Source organism: Loxodonta africana, chromosome 1 (genome assembly GCF_030014295.1).
Source record: "Loxodonta africana isolate mLoxAfr1 chromosome 1, mLoxAfr1.hap2, whole genome shotgun sequence".
NCBI lineage: Eukaryota > Metazoa > Chordata > Mammalia > Proboscidea > Elephantidae > Loxodonta > Loxodonta africana.
Genome location: NC_087342.1, coordinates 44,897,759 through 44,913,932, shown reverse-complemented (window position 1 = coordinate 44,913,932; position 16,174 = coordinate 44,897,759). Strand labels below are relative to the sequence as shown.

Below are 16,174 nucleotides of genomic sequence, written 5' to 3'. Positions count from 1 at the left end.
TCAGCCTCTACAAGCATGTGAGCCATTTCTTTGAGATAAATCTCTCTCTCTCTCTTTCATATATGTGTGTGTGTGTGTGTCTGTGTGTGTATGCATGCATATATGCTTCACTGGTTTTGCTTCTCTAGAGAACCCAGCCTAAGACAGACCTTGAGTCTCTCCTGATCGTAGGCAGGGCATGTGTGGATCATATATTTTGGAGGCTCTTTTCCACAGCAGCTGCAGTTTCCACTCCGCCATCTGAGGGCAGTCTTGCTCTTGTTTGCCAACACCCATCAATTTGTGTGTGATGGCTGCCTGGAACCTGTGGTTGAAGAGAACTGAGAGGTGAAGTTCAGGCTAAGCACGAGAGAGTCCTGATTGACTGGTGGTTGAAATGGCGTGAACTTGGGAGATGATAATGTGACTCGCATTTCACGGCACTGCCCTAACTTAACTGCTGCTCCTAATTGTGAGATGATGTTAAATGACTTCAGGGTGAGTGCTGCCGTTTACATGAACATAACTGGGTCACTCACAGGGCTTCTGAGTTAGGGAGCTCTTTCCTTTCACCAATATTGCATAATATATATATATTTGCACGCATATATATCTATAAGCACTTCTACTGACCCAAGCATTACCTTATTTAAAAGGATACTCTATTCTTCTTTAAAAGAATAACCTTTTCAAGGAGTTGAGTGATCTTTAAATCCTCTGCTTCTGTTATTTCTAATTTTTATTGCTTTGTGGTCCAAAAAATGTGATCTGTAAAATTTTTGTCATTTTGTATTGACTAAGTATACTTTTGAGTTATCAGAATATTATCAACAGTATTGCTGTTTCTTTGCAATTCTGTTGACTCGGTTTCTCAAAAATTTTATTTTATTACTACATAGTTTTAGGTCTATACACACAGATGTTACCTTTTCATTGTTCCATGTGCTTTTTTCTAGCCGTCTCTCACCTTCCATTCTCTTGTAGACTTTTCCTTCTACGTTCTACGCTCTAGATTTTATGATCCAATATCTGTTCGTCAATAAGATGGCTTTTGGCTCTAAATACTAGAACAACTGACAGTAGTGTGAACAAGCAAGATCTTGCTTTAGTTTGACACAGTAAAAAGTGTCTGAGGGTAAACATTCCTGGGCTGGTGTGTGGCTCAATATTGCCATGGAGAAGCCCAGCACCTTCCATCTGCCTGGTCCACCATCTGTATCAAAAGGTGCACACTTGCTGATGCAACCATTCCATCAAGGAAGAAAGGTGGAGTGGAAGAAGCAGCCTAAGCAGGCTTCTGCTTTCATCTCATTGGCCAGAACTGAGGCACATGGCTACCCCTAGCTGCCGGGGAGGCTGAGAAATTGAGTACTTTTGTTTTTTAACCTCAACAGTGTTGCTGTTGTTGTCAGGTGCCATTGAGTCGATTTTTGACTCATAGCAACCCCACGTGACAGAGTAGAACTTCCCCAAAGGGTTTTCTAGGCTGTAATCTTTCAGGGAACAGACTACCAGGTCTCTCTCCCGTAGAGCCGCTGGGTGGGCTTAAACTGCCAACCGTTTGGTTAGCAGCTGAGTGCTTAACCATTGCACCACCAGGGCTCCCTAGCCTCAACAGTAGAGGCAGACAAAGGGCTTGGGGTGTGTGTGTGTTTAATGTGTCAGTTTGTAGTATGTGTTTCACAATGATTTTCACACATTATTAACTTAGACCAGCTCTTAGGGTCTCTGGTGTCTTGGTTTTAAGTATATTTATTATAGATAAGAAGTTGTTGAGTTTTCTTTTTTAAACTAGTTCATGGTCATTGTTTTTCAAAAATAAAAGAGCGTGCGAGCTTTGCTCATTCAAATTCAATGTTATAATTAGCACATTTGTGTCATTGACCTTAAGATATTTTTTTCCATTATTTTTTAATTTGTTCATAATTTCTGTGTTACATTATTAACTCATTTTCCTCTTTTGAGTATGCTGTAAGATAGCAGCAAGGAGAAAGTGCATGACATTTATATGAGCTAGCTCAGAAGTCACACAGTGCCACCTGCATTATATTCTATTTGTCATGACAGTCACATAGATCTGCCCAATTTCAAGTGGAGGGAATAGAGATGTTCCCACTCAGCAGAAGTATAAACAGAGTATGTGAGTTAGGAGATACCGTTGCCACTATCTTTGCATAAAGCAACCTGCCACAGGCACAGACTGTGAGAGACTTATTTTGTTTTGGGGGGATTTTTTGCTGGGCAGTTTTCTGGATGAGTAGCTTAGCCAAAGTTCAGATAAATCAGCTTTTATTGTACCACTTCTATTATTGAGCCTATGGAAAAATGACGTCTGTTTTTTAAATAACTTAAAAACGAATATTTGGAATATCACCAGCTATAAGTTTAGGAGTATATTCATGAGGAAAGACTTTGGAACCTAACAGAGGAACTTTTTACTGAGTCCTATCTTCATTCATTCATTCAATTCACTGGACAAGTCTTCATCTAGCACTTTATATATACCAGACACTACTTGAGGTGCTGGAGACACAATGAGTAACAAAGAAAAGTTTGGGTATTAAAAACTAAAAGGCATTCTTCCAGGGAGGAATTAATCGAGGTGTATGGCTGTACTATGAAATAGAAGGGAAAATCCCACTCGATCTAAAGGTTAAAGCTGCACACTTCAAATAAATGTTGGGCTGAGGAGTCCTTTCAGGTTACTTCCCAGAATTCCGGAATTCTGTGTCTATAAATAAGGATCCCCTCCCAGTATATCATTCATTTCTTCCTCCCTTCTGGGTCCCTCAGTAAGCCCCGGTGGCACAGTGGTAAAAGCACTCAGCTGGTAACAGAAAGGTCAACAGTTTAAGCCCACCAGTCACTCTGTGGGAGAAAGAAGTGGCAGTCTGCTCCCATAAAGATTTACAGCCTTGGAAACCCGATGGGGCAGTTCTGCTCTACAGGGACATTATAAGTGGAATCAAGTCAATGGCAACAGGTTTTTGTTTTTTTTTTGTACTGGATCCCTCATGAACTTACATTCTAACAGGGCAGGTGTGGAGAACAGTGAATGCATAATTAAATAAGTAGGGCAATTTCAAATAGTGGTAAGTGCCATAAAGGAGAGAATGTCTAAAGAGGTTGGCAGGGCTACGTGACTGAAGTGGTGAGGGAGGGTTTTAAAAGGAGGTGACACTGAGCTAAGACCCGGGAAGAACGAGGGCAAAGACCCCGAGATAAGAATAAACTTGTGGCTTGAGGGACAGAAAGAAGGTCCATAAACCTGGAGCACTGGAGAGGGAGGGTAGGGTGTAGGAGAGGAGGCCCAGAGGTAGGCAGAGGCCACGTTACCTAAGCTGTAAATCTAACGCAATGAGAAACCAGTGGCAGAGTTCAAACAGTTCTCAAAAGCACATTTTCAAAAGATCACTCTGGATGTACTCTGGATGCTGAATGGAGAAAGAACATGGCAAGGGCAAGAGAGGAAGGAGGGAGACAGATTAAGAAGCTGTCTTTGGCAGTAAGACGGTAGTGGCTGAAACTAGTTGTAGAAATGGAAGTTTGTCTTAGTGGCGTCGCTAGGGGAGTGCAGGGCGAGCAGACCACACTGGGTGACACTGTCAGAGTAGGTGACAACAAAATTTTTGTACAGTGTTTCAGCAGAAATTTATTATTTTTTATAAAAATATCTCTGTAGTTAGTTGTAACAACAAAAACATCTTCGTAAGCCCAGTTTACACGTTGTCAATACATCTACAAGGCTAAAACCCTATGCTAATTTACTTTTTGAACCTTCTAATGCAGTCTGGTCAGAGCTGTCATTATTATTCAATTACAACGACAGTTCAAATCACATGGTTTCATCTGAACTCACTACAGACACACACTGTGGTTTTTGTTGCTGCCGGTGTTTCTATAGTGGCTGGTTTTGCCACATTTTCTGATGTTTTAGCTACAATATTGTAATTAGTATTTGTGAACTTATATGAATAATTTTTTGAGAATGAAGTAGTAACTAAAGGAAAAGAAGGAGTGATATATGGGAATCACAACGTACAAATAACATTAGTACAAAAGACATTACTAAGGATTCTGTATGTTCTGGTATGGGAGGAGGTCCATGGAGGAGGGTGACCCAACCCTAGCGATGCCACTGGCCTTAGTTATCTAGTGCTGCTAGAGCAGAAATACCACAGGTGGGTGGGTTTAACAAACAGAAATTTATTTTCTCACAGTTCAGGAAGCTAGAAGTCTGAACACCGGCTGCCAGCTCTAGGGGATGGCTTTCTTTCTCTGTCAGCTCTGGAGGAAGGTCCTTGTCTCTGAGCTTCTGCTCCTGGGTGATCTTCATGTGGCTTGGTATTTCTCTTCCCCCGTCTCTGCTCACTTGCTTGCTTGTTTAACCTCTTTTGTATCTCAAAAGAGATTGACTTCACCCTTTCACGCAAAAACTTGTACACAAATGTTAATGACAACGTTATCGATAATAGCCACAAAGTGGAAACAACCTAAATGATGTACTGATTCACGCTACGACATTATATGAAAGAACGCAGTCGTAAAATAACACATATTTTATGGTTCCATTTGTATGAAATGTTTAGAAGAGAGCTATCTACAGAGATAGAAAGTCGATTAGTGGTTGCCTGGGGCTGCAGGGGGTGACAGTGAGAGGTTGGGTGAGTTTGGGAGTGTAATGGATTGTATCTCCAAAAAATACATGTTGAAGTCTTAACTCCTGCACCTATGAATCTGACCTTGTTTAGGAAAATGAGGTATTTCTTTGAAGGCATTATCAGTTAAGTAGGTCATGTTGGAGTAGGGTCTGTCCTAATCCCACACGACTGGTGCCTTATAAAAGAGAAGAGCAGACACAGAGACAGAGCAATACAGGCAGAAGAAATCATGTGAAGATACATCTACAAGCAGCAAAAGAATGTCAAGAAACCAGAAGCTAGGAGAGAGGCATGGAACAGTTCCTTCTTCAAGCCTCACAGGAGAAGTCGACATGGCTGATACTGTGATTTGGATTTGTGGTCTTCAGAACTGTGAAACAATATATTTCCATTTCCTAAAGCCACCAACTTTATGATGTTTTATTTCTGCAGCCCTAGGAAACAGACAGGGAGTAACTGCTAATGGGTAGGGGTTTCTTTTGGGGGTGATGAAAATGTTCTCAAATTAGATTGTGGTGATGGTTGCCCTACTCTGCAAATATACTAAAAAGATACTGTACACTTTAAAAGGGTGAAATATATGGTATGTGAATCATATTTCATTAAAGATATAAAAATCATAGCTCAAAAAAAAAAAAAAAACCAGAAATTTACTCAAGACACACTGATGCTGTCTCATAACCCATTCCCAAATGGGATTATAGCCACATGCATAGGGGTTAAGATTTACAATACATATTTTTCAGGGATACAATTCAATCCAAAACAAGGTTACAGTCAGATGCATTTTGCAGGTAGAGCCAGCAAGACTTGCTGTGGAATTGCATTTGAAGTGAGAGGATACTTCCCTCAGGGGAGAGGACCTAGCAACCTGGGGGTTATCAGTATATACCAAACAAAAAAACTATTGCCACTAAAACAAAACAAAAAAAACCCACTCATGGCAACCCCATGTGTTACAGACTAGAACTGTTTCATAGGGTTTTCTTGGCTGTAATTTTTATGGCAGCAGATTGCCAGGTCTTTCTTCTGCAGCACCACTGGGTGGTTTGAACCACCGACCTTTTGATGAGTGCCACGGCACCCCTGCAGGACGTGGGCCTATCCCCTTTGATTTTCTTTCCTTTTTCTAACACTGGCATGGAGCAGTCATGCTAAGTAGGCCCAAGGTTGGACGAGGTGGGTGCTCCGCAACGAGCTGGACTTCCCGGGACAAAAAGGGAGGACTGGGGCAGGTGGTTGCTGCCCAGAAGGATGGAGTTGAGTCGGAGAAAAAGGTGGCTTTTAACTGTCAAGTTGCAGGCTCCCAAGCACCGGGTATTTCCATTTAAGGCAGTGAATTTATGGTTTCAGAAACCCATCAGGGAGATTCTGCATGGGTTCCAAAAAAGTCCACGAATGCTCAAAAGGCCTGCTGGGGCTGCTCGCCCTCACCCCGCCCCCAACTGCAGGCCACAACCACCACGTGCTTTGTCTGGTCACACGGCGCTCTTCCGCGGGTCCCGGCTCGGAGGAGGAGTGGAGCGCAAAGAAGAGCAGCAAACTGGAGGGGCGAGAGGCGGGGCCGACGAGCTGCGGCGAGGAAAGGCAGGGCGAGAGGGTGGGGCGAGAGGAGGGGCGGGGCGATAAGCCGGGCCGAGAGGCTGTACGACGGGGCGGAGCGAGCGAATGGGAGGAGCGGAGCTAGTGATGGGGAGGGGCGGAAGGGCTGGGCGGGAATCCGGGCCGACGAGCTGCGAAGAGAGGCGTGGTACAGGCAGGCGAGGGAGCAGGGTGAGATGGGCGGAGAGAAATGGTAGAGGCGAGGGGGAGGGGCGATGAGCCGGGCCGAGCCGTAGGAGGGGGCGGGGCGAGCGAAGGGGAGGGCTGGGCGAGAAGCGGAGGAGCCACGGAGGAGTGGTAGAAGAGAGGGGGCGGGGCGAGCGGAGTTCCTGGACGGCCTCATACTCAGAATCGGGTAGAGCATGGCCACCTTGCGAAGCCTGCGGGAGGTGCCGCGGCACCTGCTGGTCTGCGAGAAATCCAACTTTGGTCACGGCAAGTCCCGCCACCGGCACCTCGTGGAGACGCACTATCACAATTACCGGGTAAGTCGGGACGCCCCCGAGCCAGCGGGGCCCCTCTCCGTCCGCAGACCGCAGACCGCAGACCAGAAAGCTAGGGGAGCGCCCGGCCGGGTTTGGCAAGGCCAGACCGCCCGCGATGAGCACAGGGACGGGGTAGGCGGTGGGGCGTTCCTCGCAGGGCATTCTGGGAATTGTAGTCTCAACCGCTCTCAGGCGGGCGCGTTGCAGGCCTGGGAGGACTACAACCCCTAGGGTGCACCGGGCGCGGGGCGGAGCCCGACCTGGGGAGGAGGGACAGGGTGGTCGCTGCGGTGTACTGCTCTGTGTCTCCTACCCTTCCCCAAGTGGAGTCGAGGCTCCGGGAGAGTTGTGAGAGGCCCGGGCAGTAGGGAGTTCGAGGGTGTGGCGTCTGCGCTGTGCAGCCGGGCGCCGGGCACGTGCTGCTCTTTTACCCAGCAGTAGGGAGGCGGTTCCCCCTCCCCGCCACCGCCTCTGTTTAGCTTGTTTCTTTCTCCCTCCAGCGTGTCTGTGAATCATTCTAGAGCATCGTTCCTGTCCAGGCCCAGGAAGCGACTTGCTTTTATAAACTGCCTGTGGGAACCGGGTTGATAATGTCTGAGAAACTTTCAATTCTGCCTGTTGCGCTCGGGTTTCTCCGGCTACGGTGCACCATTTCCGGCAGCTCTGGGTAGAAATTGCGGTGTGGCCTCGCAAACGCAATTTAAGAGCTTCTTATGGGTGGTTACATTGTTGCTTGGCGAAAATGTTATCCTCCTCGGGCGCCATTTCCACAGAAGCGGCGGCTGAGGCGTCGGTGAGGTTAACTGTTGGCTTACCGAGGACCTGCCACCTGCCCAGAGTAGAGGAGAAAAACCGAAATTCCCAGGCAGTGCCTAATGGGCCCTTTTCACCAACCTAGTTAAGTGGCGAGGCCTCCAAAAAGTCAACCTTAGGGTCATAGTGTTTAAGCATTTTGTTCTTTAATCAACCTAATCACAATTTAGGCCTGTCTGGCCAGTTTCTCAGAGGCATTGGTGTTGACCCCGGTCCTTCTGGAACAGACTGGCGTTACAGCTTTGGGAGAGATGTGTTCAAGTTGTGGAGCGCTTTAAACTTGGCGACATTTGAAACCTGTAGGGTTTTAGCATCTCTGCTTTGGGCGGAAAGCTCATCAAGAGTAGCAGGGTCTGTTTCAGTTTAGAAAATGGAAACATCCAGGGGCACTTCTGCTTCCATGTACCCTTTTAATAACTGGATGTTCCTAAATTCTCTGTGGTTAAGAGCTCAGGCTGCTAACCAAAAGGTCAGCAGTTCGAATCCACCAGCTGGTCCTTGGAAACCTTATGGGGCAGTTCTACTCTGTCCCATATAGGGTCGTTATGAGCTGGAATCACTCGATGGCACATAACAATAAGTTCTCTGTATCTTAAGGGACAGTTCTTTTGATCTAGGGTATTACTGGCGTAAACAAATCAGGGATACTCACTTGTATTACAGGTCCTTGGATGGCCCTGGGTGGTGCAAACGATTTGGAGTGGACTACTAACCTAGGAATGGAAGTTCACATCCACTCAGTGATGCTGCAGAAGAAATGCCTGGCCATCTGCTTCCATAAAGATTACAGCCGAGGAAACTCTATGGCAGTTTTACGGAGTTCTACTCTGTAACACATGGGACCGCCATTAGTGAGAATTGACTTTATAGGTTATGGATTATATGTCCTTGAAAATGAATTAAAGTAGTAAAAGGAATAGGAAATAAAATATATTGCTCATTTGCAAAAGATAAAAAGTGAGCCCTTTGATTAAAACTTCTCTGCTCTCTTTCCTGTACTGTGTGTTTGAATGCAAAAATGAAGAATTTAATTGTCGCATTTGTCTTTGCCTAAGGTTGATAAGTTAACTTCGACGCTTTTTTTTGACCATATTTATGTCCCAGGAAAACCTATGGAGCAATAGTCAGCAGCTTTCACGATCTTTTTTGTGTTTGAGAACCTGGATGTTAATCTACATGAAAATAAGACCTTGTTTATATTACACATTCCAATAGGTTTCATTTCTGATTCCTGAATGTGGGATACTATCAAAGGAGCTGAAAAGCCTGGTCATGGAAACTGGACCCTATTACTTTGTGAAGAATTTGCCTCTTCATGAATTAATTTCACATGAATTCATCAACACGTTTGTAAAGAAAGGTATCGAAAACTGTGATGTCTGTGAATCTGGGAAGTTGGGGATCTATAGGTAGACCACATAGTACTAGGATTCTTCTCTTGTTTTAATTAAAACCTGTGGTGATAGTGTGACCAAGTGTACGAAACACTCTCCCCAACCCCAGCTTTCCTTTAGATGCTGGTTCGTGATTACACTTGTCCACAGTGTTGAATGAGGGTGTTGTACGGAGGAAGGATTAATGGAGAGGAAAGTCTGGCAGCCTGTGTGTTCATATCACTGCTGTTGGGTATGTGGCTACAGGGACCACTATGTCTTGAGCTATCTCAAAGGGTCCTCTCCTCTGGTCACCACAGCTGCTGTTCACAGAGCCAAGTGTTCATTGTGACTCAGTTGCTTAGATTTTGTGGCTCTAACCCTCCTCTTCTCACCCCATTCCCAGTTGTGTCTGCTGGATTGATTGGTTTGTTCTAGTCTTTTCCTGGGAACCTCGACTGCCATTTGTTTGAAACTATTTCACAGTGTCTCTAGGGAATCCCTGGGTGGTACAAACAGCTGCTAACCTAAAGGTTGGAGGTTTGACTCCACCCAGGTGTGCCTCGAAAGAAAGGCCTGGCAATCAGCTTCTGAAAAATCAGCCATTGGACACCCTGTGGAGCGCAGTTCTAGTCTGACACCCATGGGGTCACCAGGAGTAGGGATCGACGACACTCATTTTAAGGGGGTCTGCCCTTATTACATAAGTCACCCCAGTTGAGCTCCCTGTTTAGTAGCCCTTACTTCTGTGTTGTCAGCCTCTGTGGGTGTCCACTCTAGTGGAGCTGTGAACAAGTCTTGTATGTCTGGTAGCTGCTTCCATTCTTATGCTGCTGGGACTGCCTAAGAAGCAGGGCATCTTCTCTTCTGTCTCATAGACATTCTTTCATCTCTACTAAACTTTGTTATGCCTTTGTTAATGACCTTCATACTTGCTACGTATCAGGCACTTTTACATATCTTGTGGACTTTAGTCCTCATGAAGTAGGCATTATGGTCTCCATTTTACAGGTGAGGAAACTGAGGCTCAGAAATTTTTTTAAGTCTTTTTAAATATTTTATTTTATTTGGTGGTTATCATTGAGAGTATACACAGCAGAACATACACCAATTCAGCAATTTCCACATGTGCAATTCTGTGACATTGATTACATTCAAGTTATGGAACCATTCTCACCCTCTTTTTCTGAGTTGTTCTTCCGCCATTTAATATAAACTCACTGTCCCCTAAGTTTCTCATCTAATCCTTTGAGTTCCTGTTGTCAGTTTGATCCCATACAGATAGTTCTTAAAAGGGCATGGTGCTCAAGGTAGATCTTTACTAATTAAGTTAAACTATTGGTTAGGTTTAAAGAAGACTTCAGGGTATGTTTTTTTTTTTTTTACAGTCTCCGTAGTTTTTTTTTTTTAATTAACTTTTATTGAGCTTCAAGTGAACGTTTACAAATCAAGTCAGACTGTCACATATAAGTTTATATACACCTTACTCCGTACTCCCACTTGCTTTCCCCCTAGTGAGTCAGCCCTTCCAGTCTCTCCTTTCGTGACAATTTTGCCAGCTTCCAACTCTCTCTATCCTCCCATCCCCCCTCCAGACAGGAGATGCCAACACAGTCTCAAGTGTCCACCTGATATAATTAGCTCACTCTTCATCAACATCTCTCTCCTACCTACTGTCCAGTCCCTTTCATGTCTGATGAGTTGTCTTCGGAGATGGTCCTGTCCTGTGCCAACAGAAGGTTTGCGGACCATGACCGCCGGGATTCCTCCAGTCTCAGTCAGACCATTAAGTATGGTCTTTCTATGAGAATTTGAGGTCTGCATCCCACCGATCTCCTGCTCCCTCAGGGGTTCTCTGTTGTGCTCCCTGTCAGGGCAGTCATCGATTGTGGCCAGGCACCATGTAGTTCTTCTGGTCTCAGGATGATGTAGGTCTCTGGTTCATGTGGCCCTTTTTGTCTCTTGGGCTCTTAGTTGTCGTGTGACCTTGGTGTTCTTCATTCTCCTTTGCTCCAGGTGGGTTGAGACCAATTGATGCATCTTAGATGGCCGCTTGTTAGCATTTAAGACCCCAGATGCCACATTTCAAAGTGGGATGCAGAATGTTTTCATAATAGAATTATTTTGCCAGTTGACTTAGAAGTCCCCTTAAACCATGGTCCCCAAACCCCCGCCCTTGCTCCGCTGACCTTTGAAGCATTCATTTTATCCCGGAAACTTCTTTGCTTTTGGTCCAGTCCAATTGAGCTGACCTTCCATGTATTGAGTGTTGTCCTTCCCTTCACCTAAAGCAGTTCTTATCTACTAATTAATCAGTAAAAAACCCTCTCCCTCCCTCCCTCCCTTCCCCCCTCGTAACCAGAAAAGTATGTGTTCTTCTCAGTTTATACTATTTCTCAAGATCTTATAATAGTGGTCTTATACAATATTTGTCCTTTTGCCTCTGACTAATTTCGCTCAGCATAATGCCTTCCAGGTTCCTCCATGTTATGAAATGTTTCACAGATTCGTCTCTGTTCTTTATCGATGCATAGTATTCCATTGTGTGAATATACCACAATTTATTTACCCATTCATCCGTTGATGGACACCTTGGTTGCGTCCAGCTTTTTGCTATTGTAAACAGAGCTGCAGTAAACATGGGTGTGCATATATCTGTTTGTGCGAAGGCTGTTGTTTCTCTAGGGTATATTCTGAGGAGTGGGATTTCTGGGCTGTATGGTAGTTCTATTTCTAACTGTTTAAGATAACACCAGATAGATTTCCAAAGTGGTTGTACCATTTTCCATTCCCACCAGCAGTGTATAAGAGTTCCAATCTCTCCGCAGCCTCTCCAACATTTATTATTTTGTGTTTTTTGGATTAATGCCAGCCTTGTTGGAGTGAGGTGGAATCTCATCGTAGTTTTAATTTGCATTTCTCTAATGGCTAATGATCGAGAGCATTTTCTCATGTACAGGGTATGTTTTTGATTTAAGGCATGAAGATTATCTCAGAGCATTAGTGTCAGGGGTTCATCCAGCCTCCATGGCTTCAGAAAAATCTAGACTCCATGTTGGAATACTCTTCTGCATTTTTCCCTTTTGATCGGAATTCTTCTATAGAATCTTTGATCAAAATGTTCAGTAATGGTAGCAGTTCTGGTCGCATGGCAAATGAGGCAGTTGTTCATGGAGGCAATAAGCCACACATTCCATTTCTTCCTCCTATTCCTGACTCTCCTTCTTCCTCTGTTACTCCAGGCAAGTAGAGACCAATTGTACCTTGATGGCTGCTTGCAAGCTTTTAAAACCTCAGGCCCCACGCAACAAATTAGGAAGTAGAACAGAAACACTAAACACTATATTAGGCCATTTAACTGGGTTGGCTCGTGAAGCCATGACCTTAAACCTCCAAACCAAGGAACCAGATCCCACAAGATGTTGAGCTATGCATTAGCAGCCTCAGCAGCTGTACGTTTGGTTGTTGTCAATATATCTATCACACAACATTTGCCAATTCAGCTTTTATATATGTACAACTTGTTTTTGTTCGATGCCGTCAAGTCGATTCAAACTCATAGTGACCTTTTGTATAGCAGAATGAAACACTGACGAGTCTTGTGCCATCCTCGTAATTGTTTGAGCCCCTTATTGCAGCCACTGTGTCAGTCCATCTTGTCAAGAGTCTTCCTCTTTTTCGCTGACCCCCTAGTTTACCAAACATGATGTCCTTCTCCAGGGACTGGTCACTCGTTATAACATGTCCAAAGTATATGAGATGTAGTCTCGCCATCCTTTCTTCTAAGGAGCGCTCTGGCTGTACTTCCAAGACAGACTTGTTCATTCTTCCAGCAGTCCATGATACACTCAATATTCTTCACCAACACCATAATTCAAAGGCAGCAATTCTTCGGTCTTCCTTATTCATTGTCCGGCTTTCACATGCATATGAGGCAATTGAAAATACCATAGCTTGGGTCAGGTGCACCTTTGTCCTCAAAGTGACATCTTTGCTTTTCAACAGTTAAAAGAGGTCTTCAGCAGCAGATTTGCCCAGTGTGGTACATCATTTAATTTCTTGACTACTGCTTCCGTGGGTGTGGATTATGGATCCAAGTAAAATGAGATCCTTGATAACCTCAGTATTTTCTCCATTTATGATAATGTTGCTTATTGGTCCAGTTGTGAAGATTTTGTTTTCTTTATATTGAAGTGTAATCCAGGCTGTAGTCTTTGATCTTCTTCAATAAATGCTTCAGGTCATCTTCACTTTCAGCAAACAAGGCTGGTCATCTGTATTTCACACATTGTTAGTGAATCTTCCACCAATCCTGATGCCGTGTTCTTCATATAATCCAGCTTCTCAGATTATTTGCTTAGCATACAGATCGAATAAATATGGCGAAAGGATGCAACGCTGATGCACACTTTTTTTTTAAACTTTAGACCATGCAGTATTCCCTTGTAATCTGTTCGAACAGATGCCTCTTATTCTATGCACAGGTTCCACCACACATTTGTCACTTCGTTGTACTGTGGTTGCTTGTGTGTTGCTGTGATGCTGGGAGCTATACCACTGCTATTTAAAATACCAGCAGGGTCACCCCTGGTGGACAGGTTTCAGCGGAGCTTCCAGACAAAGACATGTACAACTGTTGACATGAGTTACATTAATCAGTGGTGCAACCCTTACCCTTAACTGATGTGATTTTTCCACCACCAAAAACCAAAACTCAGTATTCCATAAGTGATAATCCCTCCTTTCCCTTTCCCTCCTACTCCTGGTAACCACTAAGAAACTTTGGTTTCTATACATTTCTCCTCTTTAGTCTTTTAATATGAGGGAAATCATGCAATATTTGATGTTTTGTGATTGACATTTCGCTCAGCGTAATGTCTTCAAGTTCCATCTATGTTGTAGCATGGATCACGACTTCATTTCTTTTTCTGGCTAAGTAGTATTCATTGCATGTATGAACCATATTTCGTTTATTCATTCATTAGTTATTTCCACCTTTTGGCTTTTGTGAATAGTGCTGCAGTGAACATTGGTGTACATGTTTGTGTGGCTGCTTTCAAGTTCTTTGAGTATATTTCTAGCAGGGGGATTGCAGGGTCATACATTAGTTCTATTTTTAGTTTTTTGAGGAACCACCACACTGTATTCCACAACTGCTGTATCATTCTGCATTTCCACAAGCAGTGGATAAAGGTTCTAATTTCCCCACATTCTCGCCAACATTTGTTATTTTCCATTGTTTTTTTGTTTGTTAATTTTAGCCATCTAGCTGGTGGCATAATGGTTAAGAGCCACGGCTGCTAACCAAAAGACTGGCATTTTGAATCTACCAGCTGCTCCTTGGAAACCCTATGGAGCAGGCCTGCTGTGCCCTATAGGGTCACTATGAGTTGGAATCTACTCGATGGCAATGGGTTGGTTGGTTGGGGGGTAAAATAGTATCTCAGAGTAGTGTTTTTAGTTTTTTAATTTCTTGTGCTTTAAGTGAAAGTTTACAGCTCATGTTAGTTTCTCATATAAAAATTTATACACATATTGTTATGTGACCCTAGTTGCTATCCCTATAATGTGACAGCACACTCCCCCTTTCCACCCCTGATTTCCCGTGTCCATTCAACCAGCTCCTGTCCCTTTCTGCCTTCTCATCCTGCCTCCAGACAGGAGCTGCCCATTCATTCTCATGTATCTACTTGAATTAAGAAGCACTGTCTTCACGAGTATTATTTTGTGTTTTATAGTCCAGCCTAATCTTTTGTCTGAAGAATTGGCTTCAAGAATTGTTTTAGTTTTGGGTTAACAGAGAGTCTGGGAGCCGTGTTCTCTGAGGTTCCTGTAGTCTCAGTCTGACCATTAAGTCTGGTCTTTTTACTAGAATTTGAGTTCTGCATCCCACGTTTCTCCTGCTCCTTCAAGGACTCTCTGTTGTGTTCCCTGTCAGGGCAGTCATAGGTGGTAGCCAGGTACCATTTAGTTCTTCTGGTCTCAGGCGGATGGAGTCTCTGCTTTATGTGGCCGTTTTTGTCTCTTGGCCTAATATTTTCCTTGTGTCTCTGGTGTTCTTCATTCTCCTTTGCTCCAGGTGGGTTGGGACCAATTACTGCATCTTAGGTGGCTGATCACTAGCTTTTTAGACCCCAGATGCCACTTACCAAAGTGGGATGCAGAACATTTTCTTCTTTTTTTGTTGTTGTTACTGTTTAAAAATCATTATAACTGGCCTTTTATTAATCTCTCCAGTAGTTTTTGTGTAATCTTTTTTGTGCTTTAAGTAAAGGTTTACAAGTTAATTTCTCATACAAAAATTTATATACACACTGTTACATGACTCTAGTTGCTGTCCCTATAATGCGACAGCATACTCCCCCTTTCCACCCCATATTTCACATGTCCGTTCAACCAGCTTCTGTCCCTTTTTGCTTTCGCATCTCGCCAGAGGACAGGAGCTGCCCATTTAAGCACTGTCTTCACAAGTATCATTTTATGTCTTATAGACCAGTCTAATCTTTGTCTGAATAGATGGCTTCAGGAATGGTTTCAGTTCTGAGCTAACAGAGTCCAGGGCTATGTCTTCTGGGGCCCCTTCAGTCTCAGACCATTAAGTCTGGTCTTTTTACTGGAATTTGAGCTCTGCATCCCGCTTTTCTTCTACTCTGTCAGGGACTCTCTGTTGTGTTCCCTGTCAGGGCAGTCATTGGTGGTAGCCGGGCACCATCTAGTTCTTCTGATCTCAGACTGGTGGGGTCTCTGGTTTATGTGGCCCTTTCTGTCTCAGGCTAATATTTTCCTTGGGGCTTTGGTGTTCTTCATCCTCCTTTGCTCCAGGTGGGTTGGGACCAATTGATGCATCGTAGATAGCTGCTCTCTACCTTTTAATATCCGAGACACCACTCTCCAAAGTCGGATGCAGAACATCTTCTTGATAAACTTTGTTATACCATTGACCTAGAAGGCCCCTGAAACCATGGTCCCCAGGCCCCTGCCCCTGCTACTCTGTCCCTTGAGGTGTTTGGTTGCATTCAGGAAACTTCTTAGCTTTTGGTTTAGACCAGTTGTGCTGACTTAGCTTGTATTGTGTGTTGTCCTTCTCTTCACCTAAGATAGTCCTTATCTACTATCTAGTTAGCGAATTCCCTTCTCCCTCCCTCCCCATCATGAAAGAATATTTTCTTCTGTGTTTAAACCTTTCTTGAGTTCTTATAATAGTGGTCTCATACAATATTTGTTCTTTTGTAACTGACCGATTTCACTGAGCATGATGCCG

General features: G+C 44.0%; 1 protein-coding gene across 4 annotated transcripts in view; it reads left to right on the top strand.

The window, feature by feature from the left end:
* Positions 1 to 6,532: 6,532 nt before the first annotated feature.
* Positions 6,533 to 16,174, top strand: part of RPP40 (ribonuclease P/MRP subunit p40) — a 38,242-nt gene continuing 28,600 nt past the window's right edge. Inside the window, exons 1-3 of one of the 4 annotated variants that reach the window (XM_064280012.1) lie at positions 6,573 to 6,727; positions 8,204 to 8,497; positions 8,756 to 8,900. In XM_064280012.1, coding sequence (XP_064136082.1) covers positions 8,813 to 8,900 — 88 coding nt within the window. In that variant the 5' untranslated portion in view covers positions 6,573 to 6,727; positions 8,204 to 8,497; positions 8,756 to 8,812. Of the gene's footprint in view, positions 6,728 to 8,203; positions 8,498 to 8,755; positions 8,901 to 16,174 lie in introns of all 4 variants that reach the window. The other 3 variants (XM_064280005.1, XM_064280007.1, XM_064280004.1) reach the window with 3 other exon arrangements.